The 27583-nt window shown below is 42.4% G+C and overlaps 1 protein-coding gene and 1 pseudogene across 5 annotated transcripts in view; both read left to right on the top strand.

Annotated features, from left to right (window-relative positions):
- The window catches only part of ARHGEF7 (Rho guanine nucleotide exchange factor 7), a 129319-nt gene extending 108560 nt beyond the window's left edge, over positions 1–20759 (top strand). For 3 of the 5 annotated variants that reach the window (XM_016145274.2, XM_016145277.2, XM_016145276.2), the window contains 5 exons: positions 47–140; positions 4447–4536; positions 15866–15965; positions 16328–16382; positions 17491–20759. In XM_016145274.2, the coding sequence (XP_016000760.2) occupies positions 47–140; positions 4447–4536; positions 15866–15965; positions 16328–16382; positions 17491–17613 (462 nt within the window). In that variant the 3' untranslated portion in view covers positions 17614–20759. Of the gene's footprint in view, positions 1–46; positions 141–4446; positions 4537–7532; positions 7710–15865; positions 15966–16327; positions 16383–17490 lie in introns of all 5 variants that reach the window. The other 2 variants (XM_036228801.1, XM_016145281.2) reach the window with 1 other exon arrangement.
- Positions 14153–14271, top strand: LOC118609804 (annotated as a pseudogene).
- Positions 20760–27583: the final 6824 nt, after the last annotated feature.

The following is a 27583-nucleotide window of genomic DNA, read 5'->3' as shown; positions in this document are numbered from 1 at the left end:
AAGTCACTGGAAATTGTCACCATTTTCTCCGCTTTTCTTTCTTTAGGATCTTAGTAAAAGTCCCAAGACCATGAAAAAGCTGCTACCTAAACGCAAACCTGAGCGGAAGCCTTCGGATGAAGAGTTTGCCCTGAGGAAAAGTGAGTAATGTGCATGTGTAGATGAGAACAGGGTTCTCACACAGACACAGCATGCATGGGATATGGAGGTGGCTTTTCAGAGACTTAGACACGAGTCAGGGTCTGAGCCTTAGTGTCACTTCTAAAGAAATTGAGCAATGATTGCAATAAACGAACCACAAGCAGGAGAGCTACTTGGCGCTAGTGATCAAGCACATGCATGGTTTTCCCCTTGGTGGACTTGTCTGCTGGCTCTTGGCCTCTGGGTTTATTATTCCATCTGAGAACAGAGGGTGAGCTGGGATCACCTGTTCTTTCTGTGCCCTTTGTGGTTTCCACATGTCTGGGTTGCACCCCCATACTGCTCTATCACTGGTGGGCTTGTTTCCCCCAGACCTCTGTGCTCAGACAACCTCTACTGCTCAAGTGTAAACTTGTGAAACTCCAGAGGCAGTATTGAATTCAGCTCTGGATTTCCCAGCCTCTCACAGAGAGCATCTCACAGGAGATGCTCAGTGGACAGCATGTGAATAATGAGAGCTGTTTGTAGAAGTAAGCAGTTAGATTCAGCATGCATGCATATGCCCGTCTGCTTCTTCCCAGTGTCAAGTCTGTTTCCCAGTGTGACAGACAGGAAGGGTTTTGTGTGAACAGATGGCTGTCTCACACTGCAGGAGAACTTTGATGGGGAGATGGCCCTACCTGTCAGAGCCTCAGAGAAGTTGTGGGATGTCTCTAAAAGGGGTCTGTCTCCCTGTCTTTGGCCCAGCCTGCCCGCCTCTGCAGCTCCTTGCTCTCCACATGCACTGTGAACTGTCTCAGGTGTTCCTAATATTCCAAAGCATTGATCCGCATTTTTACCATACCCATTTGAGACCCCTTTAGAGATTTAATTTCAAAAGAAGTCTCCTGGGAGAGACATTTTTAATCAGGATGTGAGTGAAGGGAGGAAGCTTGGTGCAGTGGTTATACATGATCCCTGGAGGCCGTGCAGCCTGCATTTGAGCCTGCTCTGCCACTCATCATTGTAGGTCCTCCTCATCCTTAGTATGAGGGCGATAAACCGGGATAAGTAAATGCAGTAACAGGCCTAGAGGCTGCTCTGTGAACAAGAGCTCTCACTGCCCCTGACACCTGAGGTACACTGTGGTGGGCACCACATATTTGTTATCCTAGTGGTCATTTCCCTCAGATTTTGAGCATGCAGAGCAGTGCTGCACTCCCAGGATGATCAGGCCATGCATTCTAGTGAAGAGAGTCAGGTCTGGAACTGAATACCTGCTTCGTACTTACCAGCTGTGACCAGGGAGTGTTTCATGGCTCTCTCTATTGCCAGGCATTTGTTGAGTGCATTTTGTGTGAAGGCACTCTGCTGGGCATTGGGATAGCTGCAGATGAGGTACCATTCCCTTCACAGATTTATTCAGTGCTTTCTATGTCCCAGATATAAAACAGTAATCAAATGAACACCCCTGGCCCTGTGGACCTTTGTTTTAATAGGAAGATACAGATGGAAGACCAAATAGACAGTAGAATGTGTTAGTATGAAGTACGTGAAGGAGATGCATGGGGGCCATTTTAAACAGGGTGGTTGGGGAGGCATGAGTTATGGGGCATTGTATTAATAAGCAACTTGAAAGGGTTGAGGAAGCCAGCTGAGCAGATGTCTGTGGGAGAGCTTTTTGGGCAGTGGTCCCAGAGCCCCCGAGGCTGGAAACCCCTATGATGTATTCAGAGGTCATCAAGGCACCACCCACTGCCCCCTGCCAAGAGCTTTGGTGGTGATGGGTGACAGGGAGGTAGTGAGGGATGGTTCGGTTCCTAAAAGCACTTTGAGCAAACAAGCAGCCACAATCCAGTTGTGAACACAGGACTTGGCGGGACTTGGGTTTTAATAGGACCACTGATCTCTGTGTTGAGGACAGACAGGCAGAGGTGAGGCCAGGGAGACTAGTTAAGAGGCTGTGTAGTAATCCAGGTGAGGGTGACATGTTGGTGGCCAAGGCCTACTGATAGCAATGTAGAGGTGAGGTGTGAGCAGGCAAAGTTCAAATTTCTTTGAAAGATGGAGCCTACTGCAGTGTTTCTCTATGGGGGTAGGGGGTGACTTTAACCCCCAGGGGGCATTGCTAAACACCCTATAGCACACAAGGAAGCCCTGCAGCAAAGAATTACAGCAGGTCCTCGAATACTGTTGCTATAATGTTGATGAGATGCCTTAGGGACTTATCTCTTGTTTCTATCAATTAGCCTGTAGTAAAACTGGTTTCATGATATCTCCTTCACTTAGTTGCAGAACCTGTTGAAAGCATTAAGTGAAGACATTGTTTCTGACCCCAAATGTCAGTAGTGCCACAGTTGAGAAACAGGCCCATGGGATGTGCTGTTGGATTGGACTTGCTTTGGTTGTGTGAAAGTGAGGCTTTTGGCCTGTTTACCTGCAGGATGAGTTACAGGTACCGTGTTGAGGCAGAGTGTTGACAAGATTCTGAGCTCTGGGGGAAGGTCTGGGCTGGTGGTAAGAATTTCAGAGGTGTTCTGTGCTTAGCTGGTTTCTCAAGCTGTGAGACTGAATAGAGAAATGAGTAAGACAGGGTCCAAGTCTTAGGAGATGAAGGAGATAAGGAGCTAGCAGAGGAAACTTTGAAGGATAGATGAGGAAGTAATAAGAAAACCAAAGATTTTCATGTGAATTGGAGGAGAAACTTTATGTGATCTCAGTGTAAATAGTGCCTGTGCATAGCAAGTACTTAGTAAACTTGACTGCTTTAAAGTCACATTGTAATTTTGTTAAGTTATTTTAACTTTTATTACATTCAGAATCTTAGAAATTGTTTCTAGTTCATGGAGTAGTCTGTGCCACATAGAAAATGTGTGTGGCACTCTCATTAATTTACCTTTTCCAACCTTGGTGATGAAAGGTAGCTAGTGATGGCTCACACTACATCCCAGGGAAGCCGGTGCCCTTTGCGGGATCTAATGCTTTCTCTGCACGTAGGGTGATGCCGGTGTACTTACTTACTCATGTCTGCCAGATACACTAACTGGACAGATTTTCCTATTGGCCAAGAGGGTAAGGCCTGACCCTGGAAGTTATCTTGCAACAAGTCCTGAAATTAAACTAGTTAAATGTTATCTTTATTACCCCTAAAGGAGGAGCTTATTATGAGAAACCTTAATGATTGGACCCAGTTAGTGAAATTTAAGTCAGTTCCTCGATTGCTCTTAAACTCTTGGTACTGAAATTTATTTTTTAGTAGGAAGTATTGGCTTTTTTGTGCAGCTTTTAAGTATTTCAGCCTTCCATTCTTTCTATATTTTTTATTATAGTAGGTAATAACTGTAAAGATATATTTTTTAATATAAACATTTATATAAACATATAAACAGAAATATAAATTATATAAACATACATAAATATATATAAATAACATTATTTAAAATAAAAAATATGCTTTAAAATATATAAGTAATATCTTAGAAATATAGAAAAACAGACACAATTTAGCCATAGGATCATATGAAATATGCTGGGTGTGAGACTCGGTGCCTGATACTAATACCATTAGATGTTAGATGTTGTTAGTCTGGAAGATTGTATTCTCTGTGCCTGTGATCTCTGAGTAGGAAGCCAGGATCTGGAGTAATGTGTAGTTTAAGGAAGAGCTCTAGAATGACACCTTTAAGCTGGAGGGTCGTGCCTTATAAATTTCTTAGATAAAATCTCTAGTAGAAATTTGTTGATCAGAGGATGCCTTTGGTAAATGTGGTTAAATTGCCTTTCCGGAGGATTTCGCCTATCTTCATTCCTACTAGCTGTGGATAGAGGGAAGACTTTTTCTTCTAGCCACATCAACATTGAGAATTGTCAGGCTTTTTTTTTTTTTTGCCAGGCTTATATGTGAAAACCTGATATTTTGTTTTAATTTTCACTTCTTTTCTTAGTGTGATGACTGTATTCTTTTTGTGTGACTTAATTGTGCTTCGTTCTTACTCTTTTTTCAATTTCAGAATTTGGAGTAGGGAATACTGTTTTTCTTAGGGATTAGTAAGATAAATTTTATATATTTAGGGTGTTAACCTTTTGCCAGATATGTTGCAGATAAAAATACTTAAAAAAAAAAAAAACCTAAAAATCCTTTCGAATGTTACTATTTCATAAATATTGGAAAATAAATATCGGACAAGAGATTGTCTTGTTTTTCATTATTTTTAGTTGAGATGATGACTTCATTCATCTAGTTAATTATACTAGTAATTTTTAGATTGTAACGTGTGTACTCATCATTTTTAGCTTGATTGTAATGTGTTGTGTGTCTCTTGACAGGCACAGCTGCTTTAGAAGAAGACGCTCAGATTTTGAAAGTCATCGAAGCTTACTGCACTAGCGCCAAAACACGGCAAACACTCAATTCAAGTAAGTTTCCAGTTTCCAGTAAAGTAATGGGAATTGTGGTAGTTCATTTTGTTTAAAATCACAATCTGAAGGAAACTGCACTTTTGAACTCTGTGCACGGCTTCTCCTGAATGGTCCTTAATGAGCAATGCTTTGGTGGCCTAGCCAGGTATAGAACAGCTTGAGCCTGACATCCCTAAATCATTGAAAAGGGTCTGAGCTGTCAGTAAAATAACTGATTCTTAGAGAATATTCTACTGGGAAACCTTTATGGATGAGGTACAACCAGAATTTATAGTGTTCTTTTGCCTAGAGAAGTTCAGACACGAGCAGAAAATTCCGTTCAGGTATTTAAGCTATTTTACCTATTGGTGTGGTAATGGATTTTGCTTCTTAAATTGTCAAAAATATAAGCCTGCAGCAAGACTTCTATTAGTCTTCCCCTCCCCTTTTTTTAAACGATTGCATTTTTAAAATATGGAAGTAGATACCAATTAATTAGGTAGATCTCAGTACCACTGACTTTACCTGTATTTATGCATAATGTTTTAATTGAAAAATCTTAACCCATTGTATATATGAACAATAAAAAGGAAGATTTTTTTTTTTTTTTTTAGCATTTGAGAGTGAAGTGTAGCATGATAGGGTGGATGAAGTAATGCATGTGGTTCAGAAGGAAGGGGCTGAGTTTCCCTGTTACCTGGTGCCAGGGCCACAGACATCATGGGGTGTCCTTTTGTACTTTTGTTTCTTACGTGGGTTTTTTTTTTTTTTTTTTTTTAGAACTGGAGGATTTATATATTATTTCTGGCATAAAAACCGGTAATATGGTTTGAACCACCATATTACCACCTGCAATATGGTGGTTCAAACCAGTGTTCTGTTCTATAAACTAATGCCGGAAATGAGAAGGATGGAAAAGGAATTTCAACTTCTTTAGCTTTTGTCAAAGATGAAGATAGGGCTAACGGGCTTAAACCCCTGGTGGAATTTGCAGATAATCTAGAAACTACCCTATGGCCAATATTTTACATATCCCACCTATGACATTCAGACTTTTTTGTCTGTACTCTTTCTGGTGAAAATACGTTTGTGGTGGCTAGTCAGCAGAGTAGAAGAGAAATGGAAAGCCCTGAATGTGGAGTGAGTATGGATAATATCAAGCAATAACTTGTAAATATAGATTATTGTCATTTTAAATATTGCAGTTTTATATATTTGATGAGAGATTGTATTTTAAGGAATAGGCTATAAAATGTGGCCATAGTTTTTTGGGATTTGAATGTGAGATTTAAAAAAATTACTTACCTCAATGTCAGTTATTTGAAATAAAATTTTAACCTGGTAGTCTTGGGTGAACAGACCAGGTAACGAGCTTTGCCCATGTTTTTGTGCAAGCTGCATTTCTTCATCCAAGAGAAAGTACCCCGTGATGCACCTAATGGCCTTGCTTCTGGCTGCCTGAAAGGAATGGCCCACAATTTGTGCAGTTCTTTTCTTGTTACCTTGCTTGTACTATGTGTTTCTATTTTTGCTATGCAAGAAAAGCATTGGACAATACATTGATTTTTGTTTTTAACTGATATTATGAGCTAACCACTCTGGGGCCTTATATATACAATCATACATGACCTTAAACTTTAAGAACAGGTTGGATAAGGGAAATTGATCCTTTATGCCAGAAAGGTTGATATCCTTATACATTTGGAAATGGAATCAGAGTGAAAGCTCTTTTCATATTAAATGTTTAGTGAAAACAGGATAATATACCTACCTAAATTTCAGTTCTGTTCGGTATACATTAGATGCCGAGACTTTATAAACCAAACATTTTTGCTATTGATTTCTTTCTCAAGGACATAATGACCTTCATAGAAGGTAGAGATTTAGTTGAAAAAATCCAAACTAGTCCACTGCTTGTTCTTGTAATGGATTGGGAACGGAATTAACTCTGATCAGAAGCAGGAGCTGCACAGAGCCAGTGGTTGCTGTGCAGTGCCATTCCCCTTCGTGGATGAGCCTCCTGGTTCCCACTGAGTGTGTCCTTCCAGCACCCTCCGCCCTGGCCCATCCTAGCCTGCATGTCTCATGCACAGCTGCCTGGCCAGTATCACTACTCAAAGTTGCTAACAACTCGGGCTGATTTCTGCTCCCATTTTGTGCCCACTTCCTTCCGTTGTCCTCCTTTTAACATAGTGGCATTACCAGTTCACCTCTCTCTTCCTGCCAGTAAAAGGGTCTGCATCAGGGTCGGTAACATTTGAGCAGACATGACTTCCTACTTTATTCATATCTACTGGCTGAGCTCTGGTGAGCTCTCTAAGGAGGGGAGATGTGGGTGATGGGAAATGGGGAATGAGAGGGAAGTGGACCCTATTTAATTCCTTTCTCCATTCTGAAATTTTTACAGTGGTTATAGTTTGATAAGGTAAGTTTTAGACCTTCATCATTAAGATGACTTCTGGTGATTTATAGTCTGGCAAAGAGATAACTGAAGAAGTAAGTCAAAAGTCCTTTGAAACTATTTTGCATTCAATATCCCCTTAATGAATAGGAAGCAATTTTTAATTAACCACATAAATGGTTCGTGTTACAAATAATGTCTAAAATGAGATTATTTATTAATAGAACTTAGAATATAATTGGTTACATGTCAGGTGTCTATAGAATTATCTGTGGACATGGGCTCAATTTGTAAAAGATTTAAGTGAGGGCTTAATAACGATGCCTTTAAAAAGGAACAATTTGGAAACAATATCATGAGTTAGGTTTATTTAAATAATAATTGGTCTGGGTTTATTCTGAGGGTTGTGCTAAGTTTGTTATTAAAACCCAACCATAAATAAGGAGAAATGAACATTGTTGTCATTTTTTTAACAATATTTTCTCTTTTCCTTCTTTTCCCATCACCTTTTGCTTTTGTTTTCATGTTTTTGGTTGTGGCTCTTCCTGTCCGTCCTCCTCCTCATTCCACCTTTGCCTGTCACACCTGTCACTCCATCCCACCCCCGTCTTAGCATGGCAAGGCACTGACCTGATGCATAATCACGTCTTGGCTGATGATGACCAATCAAGTCTAGACTCCTTGGGTCGTCGCAGTAGCCTTTCTCGTTTGGAGCCTTCAGACCTCTCGGAAGACTCTGACTATGACAGTATATGGACAGCCCATAGTTACAGAATGGGTTCTACATCTCGTAAGAGCTGTTGCTCATATATCTCTCACCAGAACTAATGCACTTCTGAGCTTTTCTTAACAAATGCTTGTTGTATCGCAGCCTGCTTTTCTTAGATGTTTTCTTGCTGTTTCTTGTCTCTTTTATGTGATATTTTAACAACTTTTGAGAGCGTTTCTGATATTTCCCATTGTACTTTGTGGAGGCTGAATTACCAATTCGAGTATCCATTGAAGTTCCTGACTGTTGAAGGAAATGGTATATTCAAACAGCCTATACCTGAGGGTTCTTTTCTCAGTGGGTAGTGGTGGTTTTATAGCTCCAAATGGTTTGGTTTTTTATTCTCAGTGTAGCAACTGTCTCATTTCTTTTTGGATACAGCTGTATGAACACTTTTATATTTTATACTAAAACCACACAGATTTGTGATCTAAGTGCCAGCAACACAGAGGAGACTCTGGCCTTATATATAGGGATCTAAAATTTTTATGTATAATGGACACACCGATCAAGTAATTGTGGAGAGAGAAAAAAACATGCAACAAAAGTACTGTGAGTCCAGTTCAGACAGCCGTGTTCAGGGCACCTGGTGACCAGGAAGAACCATGTGTTGGCGTGGGCTTTGGGCCTTGGTAGGAGTATGGAAGAGCTCATCTGCATCCCCACAGCTCTGTGCTCATCGATGTGCCACATATGGTCTTCTCCATGTCCCCCCATTTGCCTGTGGGGTGGGAGTCCTCTCCAAAGACCAGGTTACTGTCAGAGCTCAGACACTCTCATTGTCACAACAAACTTTCCTTAATCAGTAATTCCTCTTAAATGGCACTTAGCAAGCCTGTACCACTCTACTGAAGGTTTAAAGTCCAAACTCTGAAGCATTCTGCCTCTGAAAGTGTAAATTAGACTGCTTTCAGAGAGAGGTATTTGGCATACTTATAAAAGGCAAGTGCTTTGGCTTCAGTCACGGCCTGGCTGCACCCCGACATCCATACTTATACTGCCTGTGATGGACACATTGTTTGTTTTCAGCAACTAGCTGCGGTGAAACTCCATTTACAGCAACCTCATCCTTTGTAACCCTCATTCTTGATTATAATGGGGATATCTGGGTCTATTGAAGACTTACCACATTGCTGTGTAACTCACTTATAAGGAAATCTCAGATTCAGAGGTGAGGACTCCCCCACTTTCTGGGATTTGTTGTAAGGAGATTTCACTGACCTCACTCAGACTAATTTCTGCTTCAAAAAGAACTGAATGTGACATGTTGCATTCAGTTGTAGCATCCAGATCCACATCCGATCATTGCTAGAGGGGAAGAACCATGTTCTTTCCCATGCATGCTGTATTTGGTGTTAAAATGGAACCTTAAGGTTGTGTTTTAAGTTTTCATTGAAACCAGCTTCAGAAAACAAGATGCCATAATAAATTGGGAATAACATTTTTTCCTTTCTTCAGGGTGGCTGTAATTCCAGGTGGCTGTGGACTTTTCTCTTCTTTCACCACACCTCCTTCCCCAAACCCATATATTCAGTGTTCTGATCTCGTTTGCACAGAGACAGCTCTGATGCACTACGCCATTGTTTCCTGGGAGCTGGGTCCTGTTGCTTACAAGCCCAGAGGTGCTAGTGAACTCTCGGCGGTAGCATATTGCTTAGAGAGTCAGACAGCTTCAGTACTGCATGCAATGAGGTCATTAGGAAAACTGATAATTCCAAATATCTGTCTGTTTCCAAGTGTATGCCATCTGGAGATTTCATATTTTTATATCAATTAGTATAAATAAGAAAGTTGAGGAGCAGTCTTTTAAAATTAGCCCAGTATTAACCTAAGGTAGAGATGGGGTTTATATATGGTCAAATAGCAAATGGAAGTTTTGGAGAAATGTAACTATGAAGTTCATATACTTACTCAGTATCATGTAAGGGATTTAGAAGCAATTTTGTTCTATGTTACATAGAGCAGTCACCTTTTCTGATATTAATAGAACATGTGTTTGTTTGCTTTGAAACTAATAACTGGTGCATTGGCTTAGATGCCTTTGCCACCCCTTAGCAAACTTGGGTTGCCTACATCACGTGCCGTATAGACCACAGCATTGAGTACAGTTGCTGCACTTGGATTTTCCTCTAACACCGTGTATCATTTGGGTTGTCTTAATGAGACATTTTCATTTTCTATATACCAAAGTTTTGACACTTTTCCATCATTCCTTTTTGTACCAGTTAAAGCCATTTTGATTATTTTTGTTGATGCTAAGATCACTGCAGAATAACAACCTGGCTTTTTGTTTGTTTGGATTTGTTTCGACTGTCTGGCACCATTAGCTCTTGTGACCTGGTTGGAAGTATTAGTGCCACAGGCCTGAAAACAGTTCTTGTGTGGCATTGGTGATATGGCGTCCAAAGGGCCGTGTTTCTACTTCTGTGGAACTTTAGTCATGCTGAAATAGTATTTTATGTTTATGCAATTATGTATTATCTATGTGTACAGTTAGCATTATAATGACAGGATGAAGAATCTGAACTAGAAGGTAGGTTTAAGCCATTGACAGGCCCTTTTGCAAATGGCCTAAATGGTGTTCCCATTGAATTAACACTTGCCACAAGTATATAAGCTATATTAATTGTGTTTTGCATAAAATTGCCAAAACACAGTAATGTGTATATAGTGGTGTAAGACCTGGAAAAAATTTATATATTGTGCTTTTTATCTGTGAATGGGAAAGCCATTTTTAGTGGGTGACTGCCATTTGAAGACTCAGTTGGATGTATACCTGAATGTTGCATTGTATTGTACAGTATGCATATTATTGTTTGTGGTTGCATATGGCAATGAAGTGTTTGTTTTATATAAAAAAGACATCTGTTATGTACAGTTGAAATAAATTTTGCATTTGCTAGCCCGTGGCTTTTAATATTTGTTACATGGGGGGAGGGGAAGTAGCATAGTTTGCAGTTTAAGATGATTTGGCTCTTCTCCTAAACATTGTCTTCCAATAGAACAACAGAACGCTTTCTATCTGCCTCGACAGAAAAACTTGTACTTTCTTAGGTTAAATATGTTTTAAGTAATACAAGGTCACTCCTTGTAATTTTTATTTCATCTATTTTTTTTCTCTAATTTTTTAAACAAGTTTTCAATCACTAGTAGGTTTGTCTTCAGAATGAAGCATTCTCATGTGAGTTGTTTTTTTGGGGGGAGGCGTGCGGGGGTGCATAAATGGGGGGAAAAAGCCCAACTTTAATAGTTTATTTAGACTAAGGTCAGGTTTTTTTTTTTGTTTTGTTTTATAAAGTGCATGCCAAGTTGACTAGGATAAACAAAATTAAAGGAAAATAAATATTTGTGCTAGTGTGGGGCCAGGACAAAGTGCAAACGATAAATAAAAGCAAATTGTCCTCTTAAAAGAATCTTCACGTTTTCTTTATTTCTAAGAGAAATAAATTAGAACCTTATAGCCGTAAATAACAAAGTGGCCTTTTGAAGAGCTTTTATTAAATAGGTTTTTTTAAAAGTGTAATATTTTGCTTCATTCTAAATGTTATTTCAATTTCAAGTGAGTATAATTAGATGCAGATTATCAAAATATTATTAATTTAAGGAGTTGTGAGTTTTGTTACAAATGTACTAGGCAAATAGTTCTGGCCAGTTCTGACAAACTAGAACTGTTTCTAGGCTTTTGGCGGAGGCCAACTCACTCATCTGTATACATACACTATGCGCATGCCCTGGATTTGACAGTCATCTGTTGTCAGATCAGGCACCAAAATGGCACTCTAACAGCCGAGACGACGGCGCCCTGGGGCTTGAGCCCTACTGTGTTTCTGCTTGGGCAAGTCATCTGTCTCTAAAATGGAAATGTGTGATCAATCTGTGTTTCTCAAACTAAGGGCCACAGTTCTCTGGGGATCTGTGAATGTTTTAGGGAGCAGGGTTCAAAGCGTGTCTCAGCTTCTGGATTGCACTTCTGAGTTCCCCCCAGGGGCGCCAGTGCCGAATGTCTCTCCAGCTGCTCGATACAGAGCGACCCCTGCTAGTGGCAGTGCGGAACTGCTGTTGTCTGTCAGCGGTCATTAGCGGCTGGGTCCCAGTTATCTGCAGACACGTTCTTGGAGTCCTCGAGTTTGACAAATGCTGGATTGGTGCTAGGTATAAATTATTGTTTCATTACATTCACCCCCATACTGAACAAGAACAGCAAAACCAACCAGCATTTGTGTGGATGTATTTTATAGAGAATTTTAGGCTAATCTAGCACTCTTCAAACTGTTATCCAGAAAACTGCAAAATGTTAATATTGATGTGATGGTGGGGTGAGGGGTGGAAGTTCAGCACTCAGACAAATTTAGGAAATGCTGAATTAAAGTTCAACGAGTATTTTTACTGCAGCCTTCTGAAAATCTTAAAAATGCTACATGTGCACTGTGACTCTCCCAAAGCATTTCGCATTTTCCAGAATTATGTCACAGAATCCCTTGTTATCTCTGGAAACAGAATCTTGTTTTACACAAAGTTTGGGAAACACAGATCTTGAGTGTACTGGAACCATCATGAACCTGTTTATCATGTCAACCACTTTTAGAGGATTTTAAATCAATAGAACATTTTTGGTCGTTCTGTTAAATTGTTTTTCTAACCTAAGTAGTTCAGAGAAAACATGCTGTGATACCTCTAAAAATACTTTAGTCTTTAAGGTAACTTGTTAAATCTGTTAACTTTCTAAAACTTTGTACTTATAGAAATAGTCAACTTATTTATAAGCCTGGCTGGAGAATATTCCTTTATCATTTTTGTTGAAAGACTAACAGTTTTTCAGTTATTTTAGAAATGATACATTGAAACTAGGGTGGTTATTAGCACCCCATGGATTTCTATGCAGGAAGTAAGTAATCTTCATTTGCACGCCTCCTGGCACCCATCAAATCCATAAATGGCATTTTTAACATTGGCATGTTTCAGGAATCAAGGAGTTAGTACATTTCGTCTGAAATATTTTTAACATTTTTATGACATTAAATTCTTGTGCGCTTTAAGTATATTCGCAAAAATAAGAATCACTTCATACATGTGTAACTGTTGTATCAGTTCTTGCAGGTTTTAGTTTCTGCGATTTAGTTATGTTACATAATGGAATTTAATGCTTTTATTTTTATGAATTCAGTGTAACTTTTAAATTAATCCTCAGCTCTGCAGAGGTAGTTAGTTTTATCATTCTATTTTACTAACAATGAACTTAGTCTTGTTCTATTTTACAAGTAATGGCTCAGTGGTTAAGTGACGGGCCTGAGTTTATTGAAGACTCCCACAGATGGGGTGTAAATGTGAGTTATTTAGTCCCAGCACCTCCACAGGATAGCTGACTGCTATGTGACCCAGTTCTTCACAAAGTAGACATCCCTTGTGTGGATGTATTTTATAGAGAATTTTATAGAGAATTTGAGGCTATGTTATTTGAACATTTTAATATAATTAGCTTGCCTAGGAACCTAGAAGATGCAAAAATAATTGAAATACATAGAATTTAATATTCCCTCAAGTGCTGTTACATAAAAAAATTTCAACCTGTTTCATTAACTCATTTGAAGAAATGTATTACAAACTGAATGTGACAGATTCACAACTGGTAACTTTTTTGATTTGACTATAACACAGTCAGCAACTGTTTGGGCTCAAAGCAGATAACAGTGGGAAAACCGATGAGCTGACTAAATTGTCTGATGTCATCAGTTTACTTCTCTTCACAATACAAATTAAGTAAAGCCATTTGTTTTCTATACACGTGGTATACATATCTGAATCTTTATGAATTCTTTTTTTCCCTAGGAAAATAGCTCACGAATTAACTTCCTTATAAAAATGTAGCTAACATTTGCATTTGTATTAGAAGCACAAGATTTTCCTCAGCCTTCAGAATTTTTAACCTGGCTAGTTCCCTGTGCTTTCTCAGTCATTGTTTCACATACCAGTATATTCCCACATAGCCCAGATGTCCCGGCAGCGTCTCCCATTAAAACAGAAAGGTCTGGAAGAAGATGTGCCCACAGCCCCTCACGGCACCGCGGCACCTGGAGCAGGCAGTACTCCAGGGAGGCAGATTGTTGTCAGCACAATGTCTTTAAAGATGGCCTCTTTCTGGGGCCACGTCTTGAAGGACACTACTCTCTGTCTGAAAAGTAATTCCTTGGCTTAGTAGGTCACTCACTGTGTGAAAGGACGCAGTGTGGCCTCAACGAGGGGTATGAGTGAAGCAGTGCCTTCCTCTCCCTGACAGCGACAAGATCTGCTGGTTCAGGGTTTGCAGCATGGTGTGAATGCAAAAACACTAGATTGATAAATCTGTGTGCAGATATGCTTCTGTACACCAGTTCATTATGGCTTATGACTAAATTCGAATTTTTATTATTCTGGTTATTCTCAGTACACGTAAAGTCCCCTTTATTAGCATAAAATGTGAGCGTATAGTCTACAACCATGCTATTCTAAACAAGCCCCATCCTGTCTGATTTTGGAAGCTAAGCAGGGTCAGGCCTGGTTAGTACTTGGATGGGAGACCACCTAGGAAGATCAGGTGCTGTAGGCGTTAAAAAAAGTATATATACATATACATTGTGTGTGTGTGTTTATATACACACACGCATATGTACATAAAGCTTGTGCTGTGTAACATAGAATTGTATTATTTACTCAGAGCTTAATCTTCTACCTAAGATAAGGAAGAAGTCAGTATATTAATTTTGTTCAGTCCTGGACATCATGGTTTCACAGTGAGCTTGTATTTGATACCCTTCTCATTCTGTGAGACTAGGACAGAGAAGGATTTGTAGATGTCCAAATGGCAGCAGGGAGAGACTTGGCCAGGGCCCCATGGCCGGTTAACTCCTGTCCTTATCCCTGTAACGTGCTGCCATGGAAGTGATAGAGGTACTCTCTGAATGTCAGTAATGTTTTATGAGCCCTCTTCTCATCAAACTTTGATAGTACTTGTTAATCTTGTTCCATTCAGAGGAGTAAAAGGTTACAGTAAAATGCTCGTGAAACTATTCTGTAAAGTCAAACTGTTAAAACATTTGTATTATCCTTATATGAGGACGCGCAAGTCCCATCTTACAATTTGATGAATTTTGAGGAAGGCAAGTTAAAGATAAACCAGAAAGAAGATAAAGCAAGTTGAGCCACCATCTCTGTAATCAGTATATGCCACACATCAAGTGTGTTTTTATTTCAATGGAGAAGTGTTTATCACAATACCACTCACAAGTGTTTGTGTTCTGTGGTAGACTATTCCTTCCTCAAATTTGCATCTGATGTAATTTTTCAAAAATATCTATGTTAGTTCTGTATAACCCATAGGAAAGTATTTTCTTTAAGAAAAAATAATTTTATATCCTTTAATAATATTTGATTCTCCTTTCTCACCTTTTAAAATAAATATTTGGGTTTCTCAGTTAATTTCTGGAGTGCCTATTTTGTGGCATATATTTATTGAGACACTATCCTAGGCAAGCTGTTGTGCTGGGAGTCAGTTAAATGGCATAAACTTCTCTCTGACCTTGTGAACAGTTTACTTTTATTTGGAAAAATATTTATATTCCAGGGAATGTAGAATAAAATTTTCATAAAAGAACCAAGTAATAAATTTCATTTTTTTCTAAACCATGTGCCATCTTTTTTTAAAAAATTTACTGTAGAGTTAAATATTTTGCCAGTTTTAAAAATTTACAAACACTCGGCATATATGTACCACATAGTCTGACACATTATTCTAAGATTCCTGAAATAATATGTCTCAAAGTTTGGTCAATTTGGCTATTTTTTTTAAAATGAATATTCCAAAATACCAAGGGTACTATAGTCAGAACCTTTAACTTAACTACATGTGGGAAAATTCAGGGTTTAAAAAGATCAGTCCTCCGGGTTTAGAAATTGAAGCTTAATAAATTAGAAAAAGGCTAATATTTCCTTCTGCAGTGCTTTAGATAGATGGAGGTAGAGAAAAGTAATAATTATCCTTTACTTTATCTAGAAAGTGGTTTTTTAAATGCACAGTTCCTGGGATTTAATATTAATATTTAAGTAGTGTTGTGTAATTTAGTTCTTTTTAGTTCTGTCATGGTATTCACCTGCGGGTTTTTGTTTTTTGTTTTTTGGTTTGTTTGTTTTTTTCATAATGATAGGTTCACGCAAAGAATCTGCTCCACAAGTATTGCTTCCAGAAGAAGAAAAAATTATAGTGGAAGAAACTAAAAGTAATGGTCAGACAGTGATAGAAGAAAAGTAAGATGCATTCAAATATTTTAAAGCAGGCATGTGGGTATATGGAGGGGAGGAGAGGGGAAGGGTATTTTTATGTGGGAGGGATGGAGCACTGGAGTCAGAAAAATTCCAGGAGGGCTGGGGAATGGCTTCAGAAACGACTACTATGAGTAAACTCATAGATTAGAATTAACCTTGACTGGGCTCTAACTTCCCATACACAGAAGTAGCTTATTCTAAAGTGTATGAATTTAGCTGTTCGATGAGCAGGGCAGAGCAGCACTGTGTACTTCATCAGGAGTTGTCGTGTCTCCTGGTAAAGTGCTTCTCTGTCCACTTTATTCCTTGTCTTTGTTCAGGTGTTCATTCCATTTCTGTTTCAGGAGTCTCGTTGATACTGTCTATGCACTGAAGGATGAAGTACAAGAATTAAGGCAGGTGAGTCATACCAGTTCTTCCTCTTTTTTTTTTTAATGGAAAAGGACATACTATGTTAAAAATGAAGATGGTTGTCCATAAACAAAATAACACAGAAAGGAGAGATAACCTGTTTTTCAGAATTCCAGCAGACCAAACAATAGGTCTTCTGTCAATATGATAGACCAGGACATGAATCTTTAAAGAGACCTGTTAAACTCTTTTTATTGTAATGTTTTTGATATCAGAAAATATCTCAAATTCTGTTAGAATAATCATTTGAAATATCTAAAGTTTCTTCCACTTAAAAATTTTATTAAATATCTGCCGCAACTATTCTCTGCCACTTTCTGGTGGACCACGTGATCCTTGTTTTTGAGAAGCCAAATTAAGTCAGTTAAATGAAGTGTATTTTGTGTATTTGTATATTGTTTGTACAAACGGCTTTGGTCTCTGAAGGGGGGGTGGTAAGTGCCGCCCCACAAGGTGGGAGGTTAGAAGGGGAGGCTGAGGAGAAGTGGGAGCACAGTGTGATCTGGAGTTGGATACATGCCCAGAGCTGCTCTTCTCAGCCATCCCCAGCAGTGTCCAAGGCAGCTTCCAGGTACTTCTTTCTCCTCTGAGGTTTCTTCCGGGTTCGTGCTTCATCCTTGGCAGTGGGATACATCTCTGCGTGCGCGCCTTCCCCATGCGGAGGAATGATTGGGCACAAGCTGTACAGAAGCAGGTGTTTGTTCATTCACTCGTGTATTCATTCAGCTGCTGTTACTTCCATTCTTATGTAACTATAAGATCACTACAAATGTGAAAAGAGTAAGTGGGATTGTACCTTTTGTCATTTTCAGCCATTTTCTTGTATATTATAAAAATAGGGCTTCTCTTGTTCGATAGTTAGGACCATAAATTGTAAGAACGGTTAGGACTGTTTTCCTGATGCAGCTGTGCACAGTCAGGAGCCTCACCTGTCTATTCAGACATCTAAGCGGTCCTATGGAATGTACCCGCGGCTGCAGTGCGCGGTGGGCTCCAGCCCAGAATTCCATTCAGTGAGGCCCTCATCTCTTGGGGAAAAGAAAGTCCTCTGCAGTGCCAAAGACAGTGACTATCCTGTGGTCTGCTTCCTTTGCAGGATAACAAAAAGATGAAGAAATCTCTGGAGGAAGAACAGAGAGCACGCAAAGACCTGGAAAAGCTGGTGAGGAGAGTTCTGAAGAACATGAACGACCCTGCTTGGGACGAGACCAACCTCTGAGGAACGGCCTTGGTCCCTTCTGAAGACCAGTTACAAGACCAAGCCTGGAGCCCCGCAATCCAGGCTGGCGTGACATGCGGGATCACAGGGCAGGGCAGGATGAAAGGCATCTTGCTTTCTGTGCATAGAAAAGCTGGAGTCTATCTTGAGAATAGAAATGGTCACACTGCTCCTAAAGAATCCAAGTGTGAGGTGCAGACATTGAGGGCGGGACCGCGTTAATCTCACTCTGGTAACATCTCAATTACCTCATTTTGCAATAAGTGCAGCGAGTGACTACAAATCCTGGTCTTTCAGGCTTTTATTGAATATGTATAAATAGTATATATACATGTTTCTTGTAAATACTCCATTTTGAATGCATATCCATAATTGTTATTCCTGGGTTGATACCCATGCTAGAATTTCGTTTCCACTAACCTTTCCGGTCCCGTTGACTAGAAGTCACGTTCATGCACGCCTGGAAGGCAGAGCTGTGCAGGGTGCCCCGCTGGCTTTTGGTAGATGCCTGACTGTTCTCCACCACTGTAGTCTTCACAGTGCTCTAAAAATACTGGCCACCTCAGTATACCTAACGAATTTAACCTTATTTATACCCTCAAAGATACCTTAATGCCATTTGAAAGTCCTCTGTTAAAGCAGTATTGCAGTCCCTGACATGTAGCGGTTCCAAGTGCAGTGCTCTGGCTGAATGAGGGAGAGTCTGGGCCTCAGCTGTGAGGCCAAGGATGTCCTACATGCCACCGTGTCCAGGCATAGGAGTGTGCTCTTGCTGCTTCGTGTGAATATTGTGATCGGTAGTGTATTCACTGCACTCGGAAAGATCACACGGACTTACACGTAGGCTAATTTCATAACATGACGGAGTGCACTGTTTTATCCTCCCCCCAAAACAAAGTTTCACTAGAGCCTCTAAATAAAATGTATTATTTATTACATATCACTGCAGCTGGTGAAGACGAATCAAGGTGATGCTGTGAGCTGTCTTCAATGGGTAGGATTTGTCAGGCCATTTTAACCCTGAATTCTGTTTTACCATCAGGTTGCAATAAGCATTACTTCAGTGCTCACGGGGAAAAGAAGTGTTCCCCTCTTTCAATAAGAATAAAGCAATATACATCTTAAATTCCACCAAGGATAGGAAATTTAAATGTGGATCCGTTCTCTCCCTGTGTCCAAACAGCAGAGCAGGCAGAAGAGGAAGCTGGTCCTAACCCCAGCTCTGTTGACCTCTCTGGTCCTGGGATCTAGGAAGCTCAGCCTTGGACCCCACCCAGCTTGTCCTTCTGCCTCAGAGATGGGATTACGGTGTTGCAGGAACTGTGCTTTCCTTGCCCTTTTTCTAAAGGGTCAGTTTTGGAGATGACTTCTTCATAGGATAAGTGTTACATCTTTAAAATCCAAAATAACACTGTGCATTAGACACTTCTCAGAAATACTCATTTGGCATCACATGTGACTTCTTGTGATTTGCTATTTATTTATTGGGCAAGTGGCCCTTTAACTGCATCAGAATCTTCTGATGCCTATGAACTGAGCAGCTCTGGAACTAGTAGGTTTTCTGGTTGTCCATGGTTCTTGTTCCATGTTCTTGCTAATGAGTCCCTGTGCCCATCCATCTACCCTTGCAGCGTGGTCACTTGAGTGTTCCCCTCTCACTTGCAAGCTCAACAGATGTATCTAGGGCCCAGCATTGACTTGCACTTGACCTTTCAACTAGAATTGCCAACTTCCTGTATTTAGCATTTTGTTCAGTAGTGCTATGACTAGTATATATATATATTTTTTGGTTAGCCCTCTTTTTTTTGGTGATGCATAAGACATTGCAGTAAAAAACAGTTAAATTTGAGTGTACTGAAGTTTGCTGTCTTAAGCAAATTTTAACTCAGGAACATTTATCACCTGATCTCCCTACCACTTTGTGACGGGTGATGTTGCCGTCAGCATCCTGGGATGGATCTCTTACAGAACCTGCCTTAACTGTTGATTGAAGCATCAAGTGAGAACACTTGTATTTTTACATCCCTTCCCCTGATGGTGTGACGGTCGAGATGCTTGTGTAATGCATTACCTTTTCTTCCTGTGGATCCAATATTTTACTAAGCTTTTTAGGGAGCAGAGAAAATGTATCTGAGAGCAATTTTTCTACAAACCTGACCTGTTTTGTAAATACACTGCATACATCTATCCATGTGACCTTCTGATGGGTTGGAATCGATGGGAACAGTAGAAAGGGACACTGTTTACCCTAAGGGTTACTTCTCTGCTCTCACCTTTCATGGACGAGGAGACGAAGCCATTCCTATCCTGAGATGTGAAGCACTTTCAGTTCCACACAATGTTGGGATGTGGCATCAGAAGCTCTATCTATTGTGCTTTGTGGCGTGTACCTGTCTCCGTGCGCCGGGCCACCCAGGACGTTGGAAACTGCCTGGCTTTGTCGACTTCTTGATGCCCCTCAACTTCTTCATTTCTCCAGGACATGCACAGTCCTCATTTATAGCAGTGGGGACATTTGACATAAATGCCACAAACTGTCCTGGCACTGACTACTCATGCTACGTTGTTGTAATTATTAAACTGATTATTTTTCTTATGTTACAAATATGTCACTCTTCTGTGATGTGTTTTTTTCATGTGTTACCATTGCACTTAATTTTGACTTTTAAGTCTAGGTCGCATTCTTGACACTGGAAAATAGCACATTTATTTTTAAAATCTAGGGTTTGGGAATATTCGAAGAAGAGAAAATGGAAAATTTAGGGGAAGGAAACCAAAGGAAAAGCTGACAGCATTAGGTACGGCTTCCACTTCGTCTGCCACTGTGGAATAAAGACTTTCATCCTGGAAGAGGCTCGGTAAACCGTGCCATGGGGTTGAATAAGTGAAAGCATTTTTCAAGATTTCTGGGGCGCCGAGGAGGTCCTAATAGGAACATTACATCACACAGGTGCTGGTCTGTAGGAGCCTGCCCTTCCCTTAGACTCCTTCAAGGCAGGGCCCTCCCATCCAGTTAAGAGGGCTACAAAACAGTAGTCAGGGAAGAAAACCCACACGTTAAACTGCCAAGCTGGGAGCATGTAGAAAGTTACCTCGATGTGTCTCCTTCCCTTTCAGAATATCTACCATTAAACCTAAGGAACTGAGTTGATATCACAGTCGTCTTTGTCACTATGGTTCTGTTAAGCTTAGTAACCACTATTGTCATCGTTTAGGGAGACAAATGATGGTATATACATCTTGCAGAAAAACAGTCTATCTCGATGTTAGTATAAGTTTCGTTCATGTGGTGGTTCACATTTTTTACAGTCCTCTAATATTCCCTCTTAACCTTAACTCCAGAAGACCAGCCCTGAAGGTGTTCAGGACAGATACCGAGGCCACCCCTGCAGCTGTGGACGCTGGTGCATCCCAGTCGAGGGTGCTGACTGGAACAAGGGAGTGTGAAGCTGGAAGCCTGGGTGTCACACCAGACTTCAGGGGATAGGGTGTCTCTGGAAAGGGATCCCCGAGGACAGGATGAAGTAGCCTCTGCCCAGTGTGTCCATGCACCTGGCTGCGCCCACAGCCTCTCTGGGTGGAGTGACTTGCACAGGGTGCCAGGCCGCCGAGAACCCAAATGCAGCTGTTACCTAAAGTGGATTTCCATTATTTAAGGCTAAAATAAGTAGATATTCAAAAAAACCGTATGTCGAATTGCATTGTGAATAGAATGTGTGGTACATTAGGCACTTCTAACTTGAATTATAGGGAGATGTTTGGGCATTTACATTTTTCTCGTTAGACTTTAATTATAAAATACTTTCTCATAGAGAAAATACAAACTACTCAAGGATATAAAGTAAAAAGCAGGTAGGCATCTCCTTTCCAAGACCCTCTCCTCCCACAAAAGAAAGCAACGTGACATGCTTTGTGTATTCTTTTGTTCTGAGCAAATGTAAGTATGTGGGGGTTGTATGTGATTGCCCCACAAAGGAGATCACACTTCTCAAACTTGCCTTTTTAAAAAAAAAAATCCAGGTGGGAAGAATCATCCCTATACTACATCAAAAATAAAAATTCTAGGTATATTAAAGTCCTACATATGAAAAACAACTTGAAAATTTTAGAAATAACAGAATTTTTATGACGTTTTGTTAGGATTGCCTTTTTTTCATTGTTTAATTTTTACTCCTTTTTTTAAAACTATATTTATTATGGTGACATTGGTTTATGAAATCCAATGTTTCAAGTGTACAATTCAACAGTAAGGCATATGTATTATATTGTGTTCCTCTTGTTTTTAACATAGATCTTTCCACATAAGCAGGTGTAGATCAAGCCATTGTTTTGACAGCTACATAAAGACTCTGTTGATTGGATCTCAGTTTATTTTGCTCTCTCCCTAATAGGTCTTGGGCAGGGGCTATTGCTATTGCAAAAATGCTCTGCTAAATACCCTAGTGTGTGTAACTGCAACTGTGTGTGTGTGTGTGTGTGTAGCTACATGATTAACTCCTAGGAATGGTCTGTGTGTTTTTTAGATTTTGATAGAATTTTCCAAAATCTTGGATTTTTAGAAATAACATCACTGACAATTTTACACTTACAGTTTTTCAAAGAAGAATCAAATTATAAATGCTGTCTGAAAACTCTTCATCCCTGAAACATTCATGTCAATGCTGCTGACTATAATGAGCATGCCATTGGTAGAGAAAGTGTGGTAGCACATATCCGTTCTCTATGATAAGTGTTATTTTGTCTCCAGTCTCATCAGATTTTTATGTTGCAATAATTTTATAAAGCAAATAAAACTAGCCTTCAGTACCATCATGATTTCATCTCTAGCCTTGCCCCTCCCCTCTCCAAATTCCTCTAAAACAAAAGTTTTCAGCATACGGAGGGTTGAGTGGGCTCCCCAGCTCATGGATGCTGATGAAACATGCCAGTGCAGGGCCCCAGAGACGGGGACAATTACTGAGGGTGTGATCTGGGCGAGAGCCCAGAGTCATAACTCGGATTGCCTGTGGAAGGACGTGGGCTTTGCGCAGACAGGCTGGCTGATCTGTCCAGGTCTTTCACGTTGCTCCACATAGATAGGTGCTTTAGTACCCGAGCAGGCGTGGGGAAGAGGACCCCACCGCTGGCCTGTGTGCGCTTCCTCGTCGCTCAGATGCTGTGCCACTGCGGGCAGCTGCCGCCCGTTGCAGTTGCAGAGGGTCGTCAGTTCTCGGTTGTGTTCCAGTTTTCAATGTTAAAATGGTTTCAGGAGCAGGGCGTGTGGGGAGATGAAATTGTGTTTTTCGGTCATTCCATCCCCAGCTCTCTTAAACGGCTACTTAAAATTCCTCACTTTCTCAAATGTAACCCCTCACCAGATTTTGGGCTGCTTACAGAAATGCCTCCGGCGGTGCTGCCCCTGCACGTTCCTTCCGTTCTCGTTGCAGCAGAAAAGCGAGCCGCCCTCAGCCAGCGCCGCTGTCAAACCACCTCAGGAAGCTCGCGCTCCCCTTTCCTGAATGAAACCGCTCAACGAGGTCCTTTTTTGGGGCCTCTTTTTTTTCTTTCTTTCATCTTTACTGTGGAAAATGTCAAGCATACATAAAAGTGGAAAAATGAGTGGTCGTTGCTCTGCCAAAGTCGGCATCCGAGGCAACATGCACCAGGTCTTTTCTGGAAGGATATCGCAGCACCATCATGGTGACTGCAAGGCTCTGGGGGGGACAGACCAGTGACCCCCAGGTTCTAGTCCCTCAGGTGCCAGGGAAGCCTTGGTTTCCTTTTCGTAAACAGCAAATTGCATCCTTTGGCTTTTAAACATGGCTTTGACAAAGCTGCTTTATTTTTTCGTTTTCCCCTTGGCCACCAGCCTGTTTATTTTCCCTTGAGAGAGAGACTGCTCTGAAGAGTTGTGTACGCTTTCTGCCTCTGTCCCCAACTCCTGCTAGGGAAGAGGGGCTGGTGTTCCTCTGCTCATCAGGTGACCTTGCTTGTGCTTAAAAACCACACGTCTGTGTACACAGCCACTGCTCCCAGTTTCTTGTTCACTCTGCCGCCCAACTGACGGCCTGGCGCGCTCTGCACCTGCCTTGTCCCACCCTGGCCTTGGGGGTGGTCTGGGAGTCCCCTGTGCCTGACTGACCGGATTCCTTTTTATCCCAGCTCACCTGTGTCCTCTCCTCCCCGCCCAGTGCCATAGCCTCATTCCCAGTGGTTTGCACATGCCTGCCTGCAGCGTCGTGGATTCCCCTCTTCCCACCTCAGGTCCGGGTGGCATCTGCTTTTCTCCCTGGCATAGCCCCAGCCCCTGCTTGCCATACCTCAGCAGTTGCTTCGCGGCTGCCTGGTAAAGGACTGAGTGAACTAGTGGCAGGTCATCAGAAGCGTCTGTGCATACCTGCGAATGGTGTGCACGTGTCGTATTGCCATCGGCTTCAGTTGGTCTTCCATTGAGCTTTCTGATCTTTACAGTTGGCATCTCCGTGCTCTGCTCACGTGATGCTGGAATGTGCTCAGCTGTGTTGTTGTCCTTCCTGTCAGGGTCGGGGCTCTGGCCGGCAGAGGGCAGACCTTCCAGGATGCCTGTGTGGCTCTGTCTACGCCATCGAGGAGTGTTAGCAAGCTCTGTGGAACCAGAACTCCTAAGCCAGGCTCTTCGGTCAGCTTGTCAGCAACACAGCTGGCCAAGGAGCGAGATGTTGCACAGTGTCTTAAACTGCTCCAATGGCGGCACAGAGCAAAATGAGGTGTTGCCCTTCTCAAGAGTTACCTTCTGTGCAAATTATACAAGGATGCCTTTTCCATAACACATTGCTGGATGCTAATCATCTGGGTTCTGACTAGGCTGAAATGGATGTATTTTTTTTTCCTTAGATGCAATATTTAATTGATTTTATTTGTAAACAAAAGGGGTCGGCATTTCATAACTAAAAGGAGATACGCAAGTGGCAGCTCTTCTGAATATGTGAGAACATTGCAAAATTAAAAACTGGCAGCTGCATAATACAAGGAAATTAATTATTCAGGGAAGTCCTGCTCTGTGACAGTGGTGCGTGAGGTCTGTCGACATAGACGGTGATGAGCCGTCACTCAGCATCACGGCTGATGAATTGGGTGCAAGCGTAACTGGCTGTCTTGTGATGTGTGCTTGGCAGCAGCTCAGGGAGGGGAGGGCGTGGGGATCGGGCCTAAGACCACACTGGCCTGTGGGCACTCCTCTGAGATGTGGTCTGCAGTGCCTGAGGGGGCCCGGGAATCAAAGGCCCAGGTCTGAGGCAGCCCCACCTTTTTAATCTGCACACTTCGAGTTTGCTGTCTTCTTTTCTAATAGCCATATTGGTGTTTCTTACAACTATGAAGACTATTTTTTTCTCTGTTTGTTGTCCCAGCAAATTGTTAACACAGCTTGGTTTCCCGTGGCTGCTGAAACAAAACCGCTGGGCTGTAAGACAGAACTTAATTCTCTCACAGTCCTGAAGCTAGAAATCTGAAACCAGGCATCGGCAGAGCTGCACCGCCTCCGAAGGCTCTGGGGGTGGGGGTGGGGGGGCGTCCTCCCTGCTTTGCCGGCTTCTTGGTCGCAGTGGTCCCTGGCATTCCTTGCCTGCGGCGCTGTGGCTCCAACCTCTGCATGGGCACATGGCCTTCTCCTTGGCATGTCTCATTTTCTTAATATGACACCAGTCATATCGAATTAGGGCCTACTCTAAATGAGTGTAACCTCATCTTAACCTGATGACATCTGCAAAGGCCTCGTTTCCAAATGAGGTCATGTTCACAGGTGTTCGGGGTCAGGGCTTCAACATATTTTTTTGTGGGCGGCAGGGGCGGGGGGACCCAATTCCACTTGTAGCAATAGGGAAAGTGGACTGGCACCTCTGGGCATCAGCCTGATCCTGACTTTAACCTGGGTCCTTACCCTTGCAGAAGCTAGGTTGAGTATGGCTACAGGTCGTTCACTAACTCCCCTTATGGAGTCAGCCAATGGAGCGTTAAGCAGTTGGAAGAGTCCTCAGAGGTTGTAATGGATCCCAACGGTACTTTCCTATTTCAGAAAACCTATGACAATATCTCCATTTTCCCATGGGAAGACCATAGTCCACAATAGCAGATGTCTTCACAGTCCTGGCCTGGCTGGTCAGCAGGTGAACAGTGGCTTCAGGGGGGCCTGTGGCAGGGGCCCAGCAGTACCAGCCATCACCCTGACAGGCCTCGGAGGGTCTCCCAAAACAGCAGCACTTTGTGGGTTCTGGCTGCCCAGGTACAGGGTGGGCGAAGTGGCGTCTCACCGTCCTGTGGTCCCCAGATGGATTCTGTTGGCTGAGGGGGAGTCATCACTTCCTTTCTCCTCTTCCAGTCCTGCCAACGCCGCTGCAACGGCGTTCTCTGCCGGGGCTGCCTGACCTCCTTGCCCCAGCGCAGCTGCCCACGATGTCCCCTTGGCTGCCGTAGCTTGTCTCTCCTCTCAGATGAATCCTCTGGAATCTCAGGTCTTCATTCGCCCCTCCCTGGAAGCTGTTGTAAGCACCCTCCTCCCTCCCCAGGGGCGCTCTTAGCCTCCTTGTGCGAACCCCAGCCTTCAAATGCTCACACTCGGCTCACGGCTCTCGGTCTCCGTGAGTTCCCTGGAACCTCGTTGAGAAATGAACCTGAATCTCCTGCCAGGTCTGTGCCTACTGTGGGTTAAAATTCCCAGGAGAGGGAACCTGAATGCCGTAGTTTGGGAGCATAAAAAGGTACAGCCACTCTGGGTAATAATGTGGCTATTCCTCAAAAAGTTAGCCTTTGAGTTACCTCGTGACCCAGCAATTCCACTCCTAGGTACATACCCAAGAGAAGTAAAAATACGTCTACAAAAAAATGTACGTGAAAGTCCACAGCAGCATTACACTTAGTCAACAAGTGGAAACAACCCAAAAGCCCATCAGCAGATAAGTGGATAAACAAAATGTGGTTCATTCATGCAATGAAACAGCCGTAAAAGGAATAAAGTTCTGGCACGTGTCGCTATGTGGATGAAGCTTGAAAACATTAAGTGAGAAAGTAGCCAGACAGAAAAGACCACATGTTGTGTGATTCCATCGATGTGAAATGTCCGGAGGCAAATTCAGGGTGAGAGGAGGCGGATTAGTGATTGCTAATCACTAACGATGGGGGGGTGATGGGAGGTCACGGGGAGTCACTGCCGGTGGGCGCAGGCTGGCTTCCTGGGCTGATGGAAACGTTCTAATACGGGTTGTGGTGATGGCTGCAAACTGCGACTGCACTGGACACCAGAGAAATGACACTTTAAATGGGTGAAGTATGTGGTACATGAATTACGTGCGGTGGAAGACAGCAGAGCTCGGGGTGCTGAGGGGCAGTGGGTGACGGCTAGCCCAGGGCTTTCTGGGCAGCGGACGACAGGCCGCCACAGGCGGCTGCTGGAACCCCCCCTGACTCTCAGAGTCCTCTGGACGCGGGCGCTACCGCTCATCGGGCATCAGCCATGTGTTTGCCGCTGTGCCGGTTCTCATCACCCTCGAGGCTCCGAGGGGTTCAGTCGCATGGCTAACGAAGAGGGGCCCAAGCCCACCTCCCTCTCACATGAGCGGTAGAGGGGCATCAAAGGACCTGTGTGTTCCACCACCAAAAATTTCCAGCTCATGCTTGTGGTCGGTAATGAAATCTCACAGGCGCTGAGCGTTCCCTTTGCTGAAGCCATGTCCTGGCCTCCCGCCCTCACCCCCCACATGGGAATTCCATCGGTGCCCTCCGGCTCATGCTTCCTTCCCCCTCTGCTCCACGGCAGCCCGGTCGGGGCCAGTCTGCCCTCCCCACAGCCCTCCCTTCCATGAGGCCTCCCTGCAGCTCTGGTCCTTGACCCCTCCCTTGGGGTGGCCTTGGGTTTCCTGGCCTTAGCCATCTGCTCTTTCGGCCACACCAAAACTGAATTCCTACCACGGCCTCCACTTTGAACCTCCCATCCGACCACACTACCTGCCGTGGGCTC

The sequence above is a fragment of the Rousettus aegyptiacus genome, unplaced genomic scaffold (genome assembly GCF_014176215.1).
Source record: "Rousettus aegyptiacus isolate mRouAeg1 unplaced genomic scaffold, mRouAeg1.p scaffold_m13_p_11, whole genome shotgun sequence".
Lineage (NCBI taxonomy): Eukaryota > Metazoa > Chordata > Mammalia > Chiroptera > Pteropodidae > Rousettus > Rousettus aegyptiacus.
Note: the sequence above shows the minus strand (reverse complement) of the source record. Positions and strands in the feature narration are given on the sequence as shown.